The 16,472-nt window shown below is 39.9% G+C and overlaps 1 protein-coding gene across 1 annotated transcript in view; it reads right to left on the bottom strand.

The window, feature by feature from the left end:
- Window positions 1-1,782: 1,782 nt before the first annotated feature.
- LOC121509610 (calponin homology domain-containing protein DDB_G0272472-like) overlaps window positions 1,783-16,472 on the bottom strand; it is a 51,235-nt gene continuing 36,545 nt past the window's right edge. The window contains exons 7-13 of the mRNA XM_041787102.1: window positions 10,177-10,292; window positions 6,910-7,075; window positions 6,548-6,689; window positions 3,954-4,087; window positions 3,689-3,831; window positions 3,353-3,428; window positions 1,783-3,266 (exon numbers count right to left, since the gene is read on the bottom strand). Coding sequence (XP_041643036.1) covers window positions 3,353-3,428; window positions 3,689-3,831; window positions 3,954-4,087; window positions 6,548-6,689; window positions 6,910-7,075; window positions 10,177-10,292 — 777 coding nt within the window. The 3' untranslated portion in view covers window positions 1,783-3,266. The remainder of the gene's footprint in view (window positions 3,267-3,352; window positions 3,429-3,688; window positions 3,832-3,953; window positions 4,088-6,547; window positions 6,690-6,909; window positions 7,076-10,176; window positions 10,293-16,472) is intronic.

Raw genomic sequence — 16,472 nt, 5'->3', positions numbered from 1 at the left:
AAGACACACCTCTCTGTAGAAGGCTTCACGCCTGACAATGCATATCAGAGCGATGAAGTCAAAGGAACTGCCTGCAGAGCTCAGAGACAGAATTGTTGCAGGGCACAGATCTGGGGAAGGCTACATAAAGTTCTGCTGCACTGAAGGTTCCCATGAGCACAATGGAAGAAGTCTGGCACAACCAGGACTCTTCTGAGAGCTGGTCGCCTGGTCAAACTGAGCAATCAGGGGAGAAGGGTAAGAGAGGTGACCAAGAACCTAATGGTTACTCTGTCTGAGATCCTGTGTGGAGACAGGTTTGAGATGGGTTCCAGGACACAAAATACACAAAAGTCCACTTTGACTTAGCAGAAAACTAGGATGTGTTCTGCACTGACTCTGCCATAGAGCTCAGATCAGTGGAGGGCTGCAGTGATGGTCGGCCTTCTGAAACTTTGTCACATCTCCATACAGGATCTCTGGAGCTCAGTCAGAGTGACTATTGGGTTCTTGGTCACCTTTCTTACTAAGGCCTTTCTCCCCTGATTGCTTTCAAGACATCTGTGTCTGGAAGGTCCAGTCATTGGTTAATCAGTATTCCTAGCTATCATTACACCATGAAGACAAAAGAGCACTCCAAACAACACAGAGAAAAGGTAATTGAAAAGTATAAGTCAGGGGATATATATAAGAAACTTCAGTTTAGTTATATCCATCATCATGAAATAGAGGAATATGGCATGTGTGTGTCTGCCTAGATCAGGCCATCCACAAAAACTGAGTGAGCGTGCAAGAAGGAGACTAGTGAGAGAGGCCTCCAAGACACCTGTGACTACTCTGAAGGAATTACAAGCTTCGGCAGCTGAGATGGGAGAGACTCTGCATACAACTGTTGTGCAGGTTCTTCACAAGTCAAAGCTTTATGGGAGAGTGGCAAAGAGAAAGCCACTGTTGAAGAAAACTCAGATTAAATCTGGACTAGAGTTCAACAAAGGCATGTGGAAGACTCTGTGGTCAAGTGTAAGATAGTTCTTTGGTCTGATGAGACCAAAATGGAGCTTTTTGGCCATCAGACAAGATGCTATAAACACTGCACTTCACCACAAACACAACATCCCCCTGTGAAGCATGTTAGTGGCAGCATCATGCTGTAGGGATGGGAACAACCAGAAGGGCAACCAGGAGAATATTTGGGGCAGTTTTACGCAATCTTCTTCTCTCTTTTGGTGCATTTACGTGGCAGCACTACAGTGCCACTTACAGGCTTGGCATATGTACTAACAGTGTTTTCAGTGGTTCATTCCTGAAATGATCCCATGTTTATGTAAAACTTTTTCCTGACCCTGAAAGAGCTTGAGCAGTTTTACAAAGAAGAATGGAGTAAAACTGCAGTGTCCAGATGTGCAAGCCTGATTTAGATCATTAAATGTTTTTATTTAATTGACATTACTTTGTAGAAATGTGTTTTCAGTTTTTTTTTTGTCAAAAAGCCAAATTCTATTGACCATGGTTGACTTTGAAACATCCAAAGGGGTGAATACTTTTTATAGGGAATGTATTGGTATAAGCTAAAATGAGTTTGGGAAATATTGGCACAAGATATTTTGGCAACAATCAAACACCTGCATCACTGATTTTATTTCCACTGACCTTGCTGAACAATTAAAATTTTCACCAAGTGAGTTTATTGACATAAAAAGACCCAAAGCTTGATTTAAAGCACAAAAACTTTGCAGAGAAAACAGAAAAGGACAGAAATCAGTCAGGCAAATTTTCCAAAGAAACTCTAGATGGATGTGTAGCTCAAGTCAAGTAAATTTTATTAAGAATTTATCTTTCGCTTTAGGACACTGGCCAGTACAACACAGTGCAATAAACATCTTTACTTTCAAATAAAAAAGGGACAAAAGAAGGACATAAAAAATAAACCCTCAACTTTTATGACAAAAGAAAAAACGTCATGTACATATAAATCAGGGACAATCAATCCATCAACACATTCACTTGCATTGCATGAGCACTCCAACGATAGAGGAGACGAGACATGGCCGACGAGACAGGGCAGAGGTCAGTGCTGAAGTGCTTCAAGTTACAAAGTGCTTTAAAGAAGAGCAGAGTGATGAGGAGGATGGCAAACACGAGGAAGATTACAGAGAGGCTGGTGCAAATGTTTCTATCGTTTAGGAGTGTTGTGGAGATTAGAGTCATTTTAACCATGTAGTGAACGAACCATCCCTCCTCTGGAGTATAAACGGTCAGTTTGAGCAGTGTCTGGTTTGACTGCAGATTGTGCATGCACTAAAAGGGACAGAAAAGAGAGGGATTGCACATTTATTGGGAAAAAAACATGATTGAGGAGTGTGAGGCCTACCAAGAGAAAGTATGGCTTATAATGAACGCTTTCAGCTACAATCAGGAAAGACAACTTGATTAGTGTTGTAGTGTAGAGTTTTTGTGCTGATAAGGAGTGTGCATGATTGACAGATTGAAGTCGCCCCTGTTCCATTTCACCAAAGAAACATAAACAAAAGGATGTAGTGTACACAGCAGCTGTGATACTGCTAAAGTTTTGGAGTGTATCAAGGTAAACCTTTCAAAACTAGCTCTCTGTCATATTTAAATCAATGATAATACAAATATAACATCTCCTGATTACAGATATAACATGATATACACTCTCACTGACGATCAAGCCAGCAGTGATTTGTTCTCTATGTTCAAAAAGAAAAATAATTCATTAGTGTCTGAAATGTTATCCTATGGCAATGCTTGTGTGACTCCCAGCGACAACCCCCACAGTCTGATAACACACAAACGTCCGGCGCAGACAACTTCAGATGTAAAATACAGACATGTCGTAGTGGGTTGACTGGATTTTTCTCCAGCATGTGAGGAAGCACGTCCAGGATAAAGAGGCGTCATGGTCCCACGTGTTTCCTGAAATGCCTCCTAGCAGGAAATGGCCGCCTTTTCTCCCACTCTAGCTTCTGCTGGTCCCATTAAAGTGTTCACGTGAAGTTCCTTCTGGTGCAGGAGAGCTTCCACAGCTTCAAGCATGAAATGGATAAAGCGGAGCAGCTCGATGTTTTTTTCTCCTTGCTTGTTTTTTTCCCATAAGATAAAGACTCTCCATAAAAAAAGGCACCATGCACATTAATCCACCAAGACGGGAAGAGAACAAAAAAATCAAAAAGAAAAATATACATCAGCAGCTGTAGATCCACGTCTCCTCCTCTGTGGGTCGGACATTAAGGCTTCTGTTTCATAGATTCATCTGTTAAGGCAACCTTTAGGAGGAGCATGAGAGGAGAATATCAGTCAGACAACTAATTAGCTTATGTTCTCTTTGCTGTTGATCCCTCTCCTCACTTACTTAGCTCTCGTTTTCATATTGACTCAAGCGTTTCTTGGACTTCAGCTCTTTTAACCACTGGGGTGATTCCTCTTCTCTACAGACAAGAAAAAGAAAGCAGAAACATTCAGAGTGATTAGAGGGACGAACCAATGCACTTACAATATTATTGTCCTGAAGAAAGTAGAACATTTATTCTTTTAAAATGAATTTTAAAAAAGGACACCCTCAGGAGTATATATGTTGTTTTTTGTGTGGCTGTCTATATGACAAAGTCATTTGGTACTTTAAAATAAAAGCAGGTGTAATGGGACATTATGTTACAAATGGCCCTTTAACTCTTACTGTAATGCTCACCCATTTTCTTTTCCACCAGGAGGGGGCAGTACTCGTGCTGCCCTGGGGAGGAAAGGGGACTTGGGAGAGCGGGAGACCAGGGGAGGAGAGGGAGCAGGTCCATCTGTTTGATTGTCAGAGTCGCCCCTTTTCTTCAGCTGGGCCTGACAGGAGGAGGATATTTTTAGAAACATTAAAACACAGTTCTAGATAACAGTGAACAATAACAGGAGGCTTTTAAACACTTTTAATAACAGTGTCTGAAAAATACACCAGTGAGGCTCACCTTTAAAGCTGAAGGGTCCATCCCAGGAAACAGGGCGACCCTCTGAGGCTGAGAGGAGACAGCAGAGGCGGTGTCAGCTCCTTTGGGTGGCTCCTCAGAGTCTGAGTCATCGTCCTTAACCTCGACCTTTGGTTCTGTTACAAGGTGGAAACACACTTCTGTCATATCTGAGTGCACATTTACACCAGATATTCAATCCTCCAGTTCTTAGAAAGTCAAATTCTGACTCCATAACCCTTCAAATACAACGGCTTTGTAACAAGAAAGAAGTAACCTTTGCACACATTGAAACATTTATAAAATTATAGCTGATTTTGCAAATGTAAGCGACCCCATACATGGTAACAAATAACTGTTGACCAACACAGCACTCAGATTTATTTACCACCAACCAGACTCTAAACTCTCAATACTCCAAATCTTGCACAGTCAAATGTGGCTTCAGAGTAAATGAGTTTAATTTAGCTAGCTTTAAGCTATCAACTTTACTCATTGCCATAGTAATTTCAGTCAAACTCCTTACCTTTTCAATGTGATTGTGGTCTGTTTTTACAGTTTGCTTCATGACTGCTGCTAACTTACCAATCACATTACTGTTACTCTAAAATAATAAACTTGTAACTGTCCTTACTGTAAATCCATCAACTACATATAGGAGGAGGAAGACGGAAGTAGCGGTTCAAATAAGGACATATTTAGATGTGAGGAAATATTGACACTACTTTGGATTTGTTGTACATAAAGACGAGAACATGATGGTGAAGTATAAACTGAGCCCAGGCCAGAAGCAACTCTCCACTGATGCAAACTCTGCCTCAGATCTTTCCAAACACCTGCAAAAGCAGCAAAACCAAGCTAAAAGTAAAGACCCCCAGGGCCTGAGTGAGACTCGAGTTAACTGCATGAAGCCGACACCTACCAAGCAGCCAGAGGTCGATTTTCAACAACACCAACAGGTAACCACAAAAGCTGAGGTAATAGCTGAGGATAGGCTTGTGGCAGCAGATATGGCGGAAATGTTGCCTACTTTAGCCTTGTTCTTGACATATTTTTCTCTTAGGTGCTGTTTTGGTCTGATCTTCACAACTGTGCTTTCGCCTTTTTGCCCGTTTGAGATCTTGTGTATATCCCCCTTATGTGAATTAGGATTTGCGCTAATTGTAGTGTTATGTAGAATTATGAGCATAAAATAGTGCCTTACGTTGTATTACACTAATGTGGGAATATGTAAGGTTTAGCATTGTATATTTCAGTGGCAATTAAGTTACAGAAGATCCCAGGTAGCTGGAAATGTTTCTAGTTACTTTTGTTGTGAATAACTAAGTATTGTAGGGGTGGGAGAAAAAATCGTTACACCATAGTATCGCAATATTTTGTCTGGTGATATATCGTATCGTCTCATCCACCAAGTATAGATTTTTTTTCAAATTAATTGCTAATATGAACTGAAGTCTATGATAATTGGAAAAAAACAATTGTTTGGATAATTGTTTGTCCAGTGAGGTTGACATACGTGACAGTCATAGAGCAGGAGAAAGTTAGTACAACAAACATGGCAGCACCAGGGGAAGGACATTATGAATGTAAGCAAGGCATGAATGAGATGGACATGGCACATGAGGTTTGCAAGAAGTGCTACATGAAAATAAAATACTGCTGAAACACGACAAACATGAGGGCAAGACAAATGCTATTTAAGCTAAACAGTAGAAAAAATGGTATGGATCGAAATACATAGTATGGCAATACTCACTGTATTGCAAAATGTTTAAAATTGCAATAATATCGGATCGTGACATAAATGTCATGATAATATGGTATCATGGGGCCACTAGTGATTCCCGCCCCTAAATTATTGTAAAGCATTACTTTTTAGAAAGTAACTAGTAATGGAAGTAGATTACTTTTTTGTAGTAGCTACCCAAACACTGGTTCCTCTCCACATCATTTACTTGGTTGTTCTTGGAGTTTCCCCCCACAAACAGGATTCCTGATCCTAAATATTGATAAAGTTTAATATCTATGTTTTCAAGTCGCAGCAGCTCTGTTCATCTTCCAAGCAAACCAGGGAGGGTGAAAATCACTCTTAACACACCACAGGAAAATCAGTCAAGCTAATCTTTTGAACCATTCGAATAGTCAGGACTTTTCTGACATTAGTCAGATTAACTTTTACTGTGTGCCTAACTTAAAGCCTGGCACGCAATACAGGATAATCGGACTGACATTGGGTCAGAGTCCCGCTGAGAGCACCCTAAAGTTAGATGGCAACAGAAGCGAAGGAACAACCTGTCGAGTATTTATACAACATACTGTAAAATATACCAGTATCAAACTGACAGGGACAGAAGTTGGCCTGCAAATGCTCCTGAAAAGAACAAAGAAGGCAGCTAACAAATAGCCACATTTAGCTTTGTTGCTCTAAATTCATGTTTGACTGTGCAGGTTTTGGAGTGTTGAGAGTGGAGACAGGGGTTGGTGGTAAATCTGTTAGTGTGTGGTTGTGCAGACTCTTTAAGAACAAAACTGATAAATCTGTTATTATTTATCATATGTGATTTTTTTTAATATATCTTTTATATTCTAATGCTAACCTGTGGAGTCTCTGAAAAGCCAGTCCTCAGGCTGCTCAGTGCTCTGAAGGGCTGCTCTGGAGGGACGTGTCCGTGGGGCTCGTTTCTTCCCCAGCTGAGCTCTGGAGCGGAGAGCGCTGGTGTCAAGCAGAGCAACCGGAGCCTGGGAGGTAAATACACAAGACAACATGTAAACACAACAGAACAACAGATGAAATGAAACAATGAAGCTGTCATGATAAACATTTGCCTTTAAACTGAAAACAATATGGTAATTTTTGAAAACAAGACCGTCTTAAAAACAACAGCATCAAATATGACAGAGACATTGCAACATCTACCATCAGCAGAAATAAGCTGCGGTCCACTCAGCCTTCACTTACATCAGGGAAAGAAAGCGGCTCTTTCTCAGAGGAGGATGAGGGAAGGAGGCTGTCCACGGTGTCAGTATCAAACAGTGAGGAGGGCTCCCCTGGCGTGTCAGTGGGAGTGGGCTTCCTTGGTGAAGGGCTGAGATTGCTCTCTGAGCTGGGCGTGGCTGGAGTGAGACTGAATAAAGATGAAGAGGTTTGTCAACATGTCTTCAAAACAAGAGTGTGGTTGCTGTAACCACAGCTTTAATCTGATGTTCCTGAGTCAGAGTTTCCTTTTGTTTTTGTTGAGACTGTGGGAAGCCATGATTTACACGATGCACACAAAATCAACTAGGGGACTCATCTGTCACAATGACAGGGATAAACAAGTAAAGATATTAAGTTTTTTTTCTGTTATTCATTTGAATTTATTGACTATGTATTCTTATCAGTGTTGGTTCATTGTGTGATATCATTCTCTGGCCACAGGGGGTCACTGACAGCCTATATGTGACCACAGATAGAGACGAGCCATCAGTCTGTATAAAAGGGACATTTTGGAGTTGGTTAAACTTAAATTATAATCAAGACTATCTAGAGTCACTAAAACCAGTGAAGAAGTCACACATGTTTCCTGTAAAAACATCTGCTGCCTGTGGCAGAGAGGTATCAGTGTTTTTAGGCTGCTGATCCACAGACAAACAATGTTTGTTTACAGTATTCATTCATGTTTGGATATGGTCTTTTCAGGGGAAATGCTTGTGATTGTTAAGAGATAAAAACATTGTTTTTAAGCACTCAAATATTTCCCATGTACACAGTTCTTCATCACTTTATCAAAATAAAGGCAGGTGGTAAGAATTTTCACAATAGACAGCTAATAATTTAAACTCTTTAAAGTTCCTGTAAAGCAAAGTCAGAAATTAATCCCTGAACACACTTGATGTGTTGGAATTTTCCGACACTTTCCCAGCTTTGTTTAATGGATAAAAGTGACCCATGGGGATACTTAGACCAAACGATGCCAGCCCCGCCCCTTCTTGGGGAAAACAGACCATAAAAATGAATGGCAGTCAATGGAAAAGACTGGGTCATAAGGGATTTAAAAGCTTAAGATATGAAAACTACCGCTAAACAGTTACTGAGAACCAAAATCCAATGGCCAGTGAGATAAACAAATAATGTAGGCCATCTATAAAAAAACACTTGCATCGTAACAATTTGATATAAACAGTAGGGCTGTAGTCAACCAAAGAAAAACTTGGTTGACTAAAATCACACCAGATCCTCAATTAATCAATTGGTTGTGGGACGGACCAAAAAAAAAAACCAAACAAACAAAAAAAAAACATGTTATTTCTACATCAAACTTATCACTGACAATGTAGTCAGTACATTTCGGTGGTAATTAAAATTCAAAATGAACCCAAAATGAACTAAAAAATCTTATGATTTTTGCAGTATAACCACCTTATGTTGTAATTAAATAATAATCCTTTCTGACAAAATGTTGCCACAACGCTGACTTTTTCCACATGTTGTCAATTAATGGGAAACGGAGTATAAACGTGCTTCATGGGCTTTGGTGGGAGGGTCCTAATGACGCTGTCTTGACTTTCTGGGTATTTAACCTGTCATTAATTACCCTTAAAGGCCAGAAATTATATTTGAATAGTTATATTCATAGTTATTTTTTTGGGTAAATTATATTTTGTAATACTAGATAACTTAAAAAATAATAACACATGACATCTCCCTTCTCACCCCTGCAAAAAAATGGATTCTTCCAATTAAAGTAGCACGTGCGATTGTTCGACCAATTGGATTTTGGTCGGACATGAGGTCATCGACCAATTAATTGACCTATCGACGTGAGGCTGTCAGCCCTAATAAACAGAATTATAGATACTCATGAGTGTGTGTTCAGGCTTCCTCCATCAAACTGGACTCCCAGTCCCATCTTGTGATTGGTGACGTCATAAACTGACATCCCTTATGCGTTGGATCTTAACACACTTTCAGCTTTGCTGTCCCCTTGGCGTGGAATACTCTACAGACTGAACTGAACACTTGAATTTAGTTAATAAGTTAGTTAAAGTGTAAAAAAGCTGTTAACAAGCAGAGAGACTACGGCTCCTGCTGTCACAGAACTATTGCTAGCTTAAAGTCATTAAGAACACGGCACTGGTCCAACATTTGTCTGCTTAACTCCTCTCTAGTCTCAGCCAAAAGACACAGAACTATTCTTTGACACTCTGCCATCATAGCATGGTTTAAATTATGTCTTTTTAATTGTTTAAGGCATACAATAAAATGGCTTTTAATTGCGTTGTTACCGATGTTTTCTAACCTACCAGCATTTAATCTGAGGGCTTGTTTTCCCCCAAATGGGAGTGACACTGCACTGCTCTTGTCCATTTGAGCAGGGCGAGTATAGTGCTCAATGATGTCACAAGACGCTATGGGAATTACCCCCCAACGCTACAGCAATATAAAATCACTGAACAGATCATCTGAACAAGGTCTGTTGTTAGCTGATGCCACTGCTTTTATTGAAAGTTGGAAGGTATAATTTGGCATTTTGCTCTCCTTTGCAAGCAAACTTTTTTGTTTTCTTGAGTAAAAACTATAAATAAAGTTGTGAAAAAGTCTGCATCTTGTTAACCTGAAAGACTTTTATTTTGAAGAGCACAATCAGGAAATGGAGTGTATTTTGCAGCAACTTAACTTAACTCAAACATAGAAAATGAAATATTTGGAAGCCTGGGGTCTTTAAATGCAGAGTGAGAAAATGAAACTCTATTTTTACTATTTAAGTATCTACTTGTGATGACATGAATGTAATTGTAACTCTGGTGGCTCCAACATGGAGCTGACAGGTCCAGTATAGCAGACAGGTGAATCCTCCTTTGAGCAGAGGTTGCTTTGGTGCATTCAACAGACCTGCCCATGTCATCCTAAAGCAGATTTTACTGCTTTACTTTTCAGAATTTTGAAACTTGATTTATATACTGAGAGATGTTTTACATCTGCCTTCTATTACATTGCCAAAACATTAATAATGAAGGCAAACCATCAGAGGCATAAATGTCCCACTTTAAAAAAGCACTGTGAATTTGCCTAATATCAGACATCCAGTTATTCATAAACATTATTTAGGAGTAAAAAAATCAAGATAAATATCAACTCACTCAATTATTTGGCTCTCTGTACTTATTCTATTAGTGTTTGAATGGTGTTTTCTAATGCAACAGACACAGCAGCTGACTCGTGTTATGTGCAGTGGAGGATGTTCACCTGTCATCAGTGCGCAGTCCTGTCTCCCAGGTCCCATACTGACTGTCAGTCTCGCGAACAGGTGTTTCTGAGTCCTTCCCCTCCTCTTCAGGACTGATGCTTTGCTTCTGCTGCTCCTGGAAGCAACACAGAAACATAAAATAGTTAATGGATGAGGAGAATAAAGTTATAAAATAGCCTTGACTTGATGCTTTACATCTGCACACTTGTAAAGCTTTATAAATAATCTGGCCAGCCTGCTTATTTATACATTCATTGGTATAACAGACTTAAATGTCTTTACTGGTTGGAATAATTTTGAACTGACTGTAACAGCAGCCCATGACAGTGCACAATAAGATACAGTAGCTGGTTTTTCAAATCCATCAGAGCTGATAGAGCTGCATCCTGTGGCTCCTGAGCAACCCGCAGTGCTACAGTAAGACAGATAATGAAAGGTGAAGGGATGAGTTAATGGAGAGCGGGGACAAAGACGGAGATGGCTGGGTGGGTAATGGAGAGTGTGTTTGCTGTCTACTGAACCATGTCTCTTTTAATGAGGCTGGTACAGAGGACATACTGTCTCACATCCACCCTGGGCTCACAGAAGCAAGTCTGCGCATGAACAGACAACCCTGGCCTATATAGAAAAAAACAATAGAAAGTCCTCCTGTCCTCTGATGTAGCCTGAGGGGTGGACACAGAAATGTGATACACCTGGCTCTGTAATTGCCCAGGTTCACTTGTGTTTATAAGAGCAGAGACATTAGATCAGAGCTCTCGTTCTCAGAGGCTTGTGAAAGCTGCCCTTGTTTTCTTTGTACACATGAGAGCGGAGACACAACAGCATGACAAAAAAAAAGCCTAAAAGAGACAGCAGGCTGAGGTAGGGTGTAACTTTGGATTGACGGTGCGTAATGTTACTAGAAAGAGTGAGAAAAGGGAAAAAAGTTCAGGATGTCATTCATCAGCAGAGACTTTCCTGACAGGAAAAAATAAAACTACGTTCAGCAGTGCTCGCTGCTTTTGATAAAGCACTTGTTCTCAAGTTTATTCTCTTCTCAAGGATTTACAGCATTCACATTTTTCATCTTGACATCACAGGGTCATAACACTTAGCCTTAAATACACACTTCAGAGCCCCTTTTGACTGATGGCAACCAACAATAAACCCTTCAGGGCAAATCTGACAAGAATAGAAAAGGTAGAAAAATCACCATACTGGACTGGCTGATAATACCGTTTTCTGAAGAAGTAACTTTTGGTGTTGAATAGTGAAATTAGCACTTAAAGGGGACATATTTTACCCTTTTAAGACAAGTTTATTTTGGTCTTAGAGGTCCCCAAAACATGCCCGTGAGGTTTGTTGCTAAAAAAAAAAAAACAGTCCAGTGTTGGATTTTTGCATGCCTCAAAACCCCTCTGTTGTAGCCCTGCTCAGAACAAGCTGTTTCTGTGTCTGTAGCTTTAAATGTTACTGATCTGTCTAACTCCGCCCCTGACCACACCCCTCTCAGGAAATGGATGTGGCACTCCTGATGTTACAATGTTAGAGATGCTTTTATCCAAAGATAAGGACCTGGCTGGGATTTAAACCATCAATCTCCCTGACCAAAGTCAGCAGGGTAACCCACTGGCAGCTGAGAGGAAGATCAGCAGACAAGGGCGGAACTTTGTTCCATGCAGGGAAAGCCAACCCAACCTGGGGGCGGTGCTAATTCCCCACATGACATCATGAGGGGAAAATCTGATAAGGGTTTGTTTCAGCATACATTTTCTGAAAGGTGCAGAAAGAGAGGGGAGAAGGAAATTGATCTTTCTGGTACATGAAGGGACTGTGGACAGGCCAGGGGCACATATTTTTGTTAGAAAAGCCTAAAAAAGTGATTTTTTGCATAGTAAGTCCCCTTTAAGTACAAAAAGCTGTAATTCTGATGTCCTCTTGAGGTTGGCTCCAAAAGCCAGTGAATTCAAATTAGGACCCATTTCATAAAGTAAATTTTAAAAGCACAAATAAAAATGTTTTTGTCAGTTAGAAAAAAAACCCCAAAAAACAAATTTGATATCAACAGCTCATTTCTTTAGAGATGTAATAATATTAAAATATCATTACATGATTATCATGACACAAAACATTAGTTATCAGCATTCTCATGATATTGTTATAATGTGCTGAAAATCTATTTAAAAAGTACTGATTCATCATTTCAAATAATTTAAACAAGTTTGACATTAAAAACCCACTTTAAATCTTGACTCGTCTTGGCTGACAGACTGGCCACACTAAAAGTGTGATCCTGTCCACTCATCGTATGATTATGTCACCATGAGTGTCGACGATGTGGCGCAGTTCAAAGGTCATCAGGGGGCGGGTCAGAGAGGGTGAATCTCTAGCCGTTTCTAAAAGCAAAGGAAGAATCCTGTATCGGCTATTTTTAAAGAATACCACGTCACTGACTGCCGTCAGGACTGCACCAAAATCAAGAATCCTTAAAATTTTTCCAAGGACTGAGTCGATCAAACTGAGAATTTCCAAGGATGCACATATAAATTGCCCGCTTGCAGGAATTGCCCAAAATCCAATGTGCATCATTTTCCTACTCTTCAAAAAAAAAAAAGCATGATATCAGGAGAAAGACAGCACTCCAGTGCTCAACACACTTTTAAATATCCTGTTTCTATTGTGAATATGTTACCATCATAACTGTATGGCATCAAAGTAAAGCTGGACAGGTAAAAGCAGCACCATAGAACATGATTTGATTATATGGTGAACATGATTATATGATCATTTCATTCTATATCATATGATTATATAATGATTTGATAGCATTGAGCATAGATGGTGCTGGGTAAAAGTTGTACAAGCTGTTATTAGTACCAGCCCCCCACAAACACTTTTTGATTTGTGCTCCTATCAGGTATATGAGGGTGAAAATTCCTAAAAATCACCCACACTCGCTAGCCTATTCCAAATGTGTGTTTAACAGTTAAAACACATTTATGGACTCCTATAGAAGTATCAAGTGGAGGACAATATGGACTGGCTCTCCTCTGAATCAAACTTAAAAAGGAATGTGAGAAAATTTTAAGGGAAATCACATAATTCCCTGGAGGAAAAAGAGTGGGTGGTTGTTTAATGTCACTCTGTTAAATGATGATGCAAAGTTAAGCACAAATGCTCTCCTATTGGTAGGTTTCAGGATTCGTGTTATTGACGACAGGTCAGGGTATCAAACTAGGCGACAACATAAGAAAAAATCTGACATGCTAGTCTTGTTGAAATAGTGGTAGTGGGGCATCTTGGATGTGTCATTAGTTATGTCAAGCTACAAGACCATTTGTTGTTCCCCACACTTATTATTAGGTCTGAGGTCAAAATCTGGCTTAATTCGTGAAGTCCACGCCAGCCTTTAGCTTTAGCAGCAGCCACCATGTTTACAGACAGTCACTCTATATAGCGGCCTCACTAAACACCACAGCCTGCTTCTTTGAATCATTATGGACTTAGAACAAGGGAGTCATTAGTTAAACACACCTTGAAACAGCTGGTTTAGCCTTTGTAATATGAGTCACTGCAGCTCATATTAAAGCCACAGAAAGACCAATAGAGACGACTCTTTCATGATGTGTTAAACACATTAAATTTAGAGAGCACTGGACACATATTTTGGCCTTTTATCACACACTTTTATCACACAGAGACAACCGGTTGACATCATCATATTTCTCCTAGGTGAAATATGATGATGAGTGGACTCAGACTGAGTTTTTTGTTTCTCACATAGCACGCTACTACGCTAGTGACAGCAGGGTTGATATCAGACCAGATACAGGTATTGGATCAGATCTGTTCCATCTTTAAAAATACTACATTGTTATCTAAAGAATAAATATTGAATCGCACTGTGACGAAACTAGTGATTTACAATCCTAATTATAAGTGGGAAGAATCATTCACTTCAGCATCAACACAATTGATAGTGCCTGTATTGTACATGATTTACTGGATTGTTGTACACGAGTCCATAATTATCCTTTCATTGACAATATGTGCAGTGGATCATGGCCAAGAAGTAAATGCATTATGCATTAGTGCTTATTAAAATGGTGAAGGCATTTAATGACGAGCAGGTATATTTAAAAAGGACAAGTGAACAATGTGATGCTTTTTGTGCTTATATTGGTGACATAAAGTTAATTCACAGGGTTTTTCTTGGCTTAGAAAAGGCTTCTATTTCTTATAGTTTCATACAGTTCCTTTAATTTACTTAAGTTTGCACTTTGAATTTGCAGAGTGGCATAACAAGATGCTGATAAAACAATAAGATTGTAGCACAGGTGTGCATTTGCATGGGCATAAGAAAAATCCACTTTAAAATGTGGTTTTATCATGTTTTATCAAAAAAATGCCACAGATATGCAGGTGGATCTTGCAGATGAGGAGGCAAAATGTAAAAACAAAGGGCTGCACAGTTGCACATCGTAGTTGTGCAGACACAGGAGACAGAGAATGATCGTGGATTAAGTATCTGACTTGCAGGAAACAGCTCCAGAGGACATCATATGATATTTTAGGCTCAGAATATTAACAGCTATTCTCACTAGAGTTTGAAAACCCAAAGCCTGTTATTCAGGATGGTGTTAAGCAATCTCAATCTCAGTTCCAGATGACGACATTGGTTTAAATGCAATCTTTCTCTCTTCTACCTGTCAGCGTACACTGCTATCAGGTCTGTAAGAATGCCAACAAATCTTACGACCTGGCTTCAGTTCAGGTGATAAAAATTTCTATCCTATGTGAGTGTGGCTGTCATTAAAATTTTAACACACCCCGAACACACCCACACCTGATCAGCATACAGCAGGAACTATAACTCTGCTCAAACAAGTTGAAGAAAGGCGCCATTATACAGCAGCTTAAAGAGAAAAGACTTAAGCACAGAGCAATTGAAAGACTTATTCATGACCATTTATTATTCAGTTAAATAGAGGCGTTTAACAGTCCGTGTTGAACTTTAACCAGACTTTTTGTACTTTCTCTTCTTGGTTTTGAACAATACAAGTAAAGAAAAGGCCATAAAGGAAGATTTTTAAGCAACAAAACTGACCTTCCATTCTGCTGAATGGAAGGTCAAAGGTAAAGGCTCTATTACCAACCAGACACAGGGAGAATATGGTCGATTGAGGAGGTCTACTGAACCAACAGGTCCAGTCGCATTGATTTATAGCTGTCAGTAGGAAGCCTTTTCCTTAATAACATTAGCAATAGCCAGCTGGCTGTAGACAGGAAGGGTGTGTTGAGGGAAACAACATAACAAAGAGCGGATGAATGGAAGGATGAAGGAGAGAAAGGGCTGATCACTAGACGGAGCTGAGTGACAATCTGAGGAGGAAGGGGCTGGGACAAGGTCTTGGAAAATTCAACTTGATAACGCACTGATCGCAGAATAACACTAACTCACAGGACGATGGCGAAATAGCAGCCTGTGGTTTGGTCAAACCTCCACAGTTGAAGAGAAAGTGACTAACTGCATTGTTCACATAGCAGCAGGGCTTTGCTGCAATAAAGCACCGAACATATGGTCTTACATCAGAGCCCGATAGACACTGAGCTGCTACTGCAGATAAAAATATGAACATCCAAGAAGACACAAGCTTATAAACTAATTACACAACAGTGGAAGAATGTGCATGGATCCAGGATGGTGCTATGAGCTCATCCAGGTTATTGAAAATGAGATCTGACACAGCCATCTCAAATACTGGGAGACTATTATAAGCCATAAAAACATAGTCACTCACTACATTATACTTGCAGTACGTCACCACTCCTCGATCCCAACTCATCTGCTCAAATCAATCCAACCAGGGTAGAGTGGGAAAATATGCTCTGTTTGCACTCATGTACACAGCAGTAATCAATATCAATATCCTGCAGATATTCAAAACAACAGCTCCCGTGAGCACTAATCTCATGTCAACAAATGGGTATGCTGGCTGCATGTCAGGGGGCTTAGATTAAGACGAACTCTGCCCGGCAAACCCAGCAGCGCACTGTTATTCTTTCATTATGTAAGTGCTTCATACAGACAAACAGCTCAGAGCTGCACAAAGCAGCAAGTAAGAACAGAGAGAAAGAATGTTAAAACATGACTCGCCTTAAGAAGTGAACTCAAACAACACTAGACTTGACTTAAAGGATTATTTTCATTTTTTCAAAGGCTGTGTTTTTTTTTTCAGGTATTCTCCATTATGAAGCTTGCTCAACTTCATGTTGATATGAAACCTCAGTGTGAGGCAAAGAGTCAAGTTTA

Source organism: Cheilinus undulatus, linkage group 5 (assembly GCF_018320785.1).
Source record: "Cheilinus undulatus linkage group 5, ASM1832078v1, whole genome shotgun sequence".
NCBI classification, from domain to species: Eukaryota; Metazoa; Chordata; class Actinopteri; order Labriformes; family Labridae; genus Cheilinus; species Cheilinus undulatus.
The sequence above is the reverse complement of the archived record's forward strand: the minus strand, read 5'-3'. Positions and strand labels throughout refer to the sequence as shown.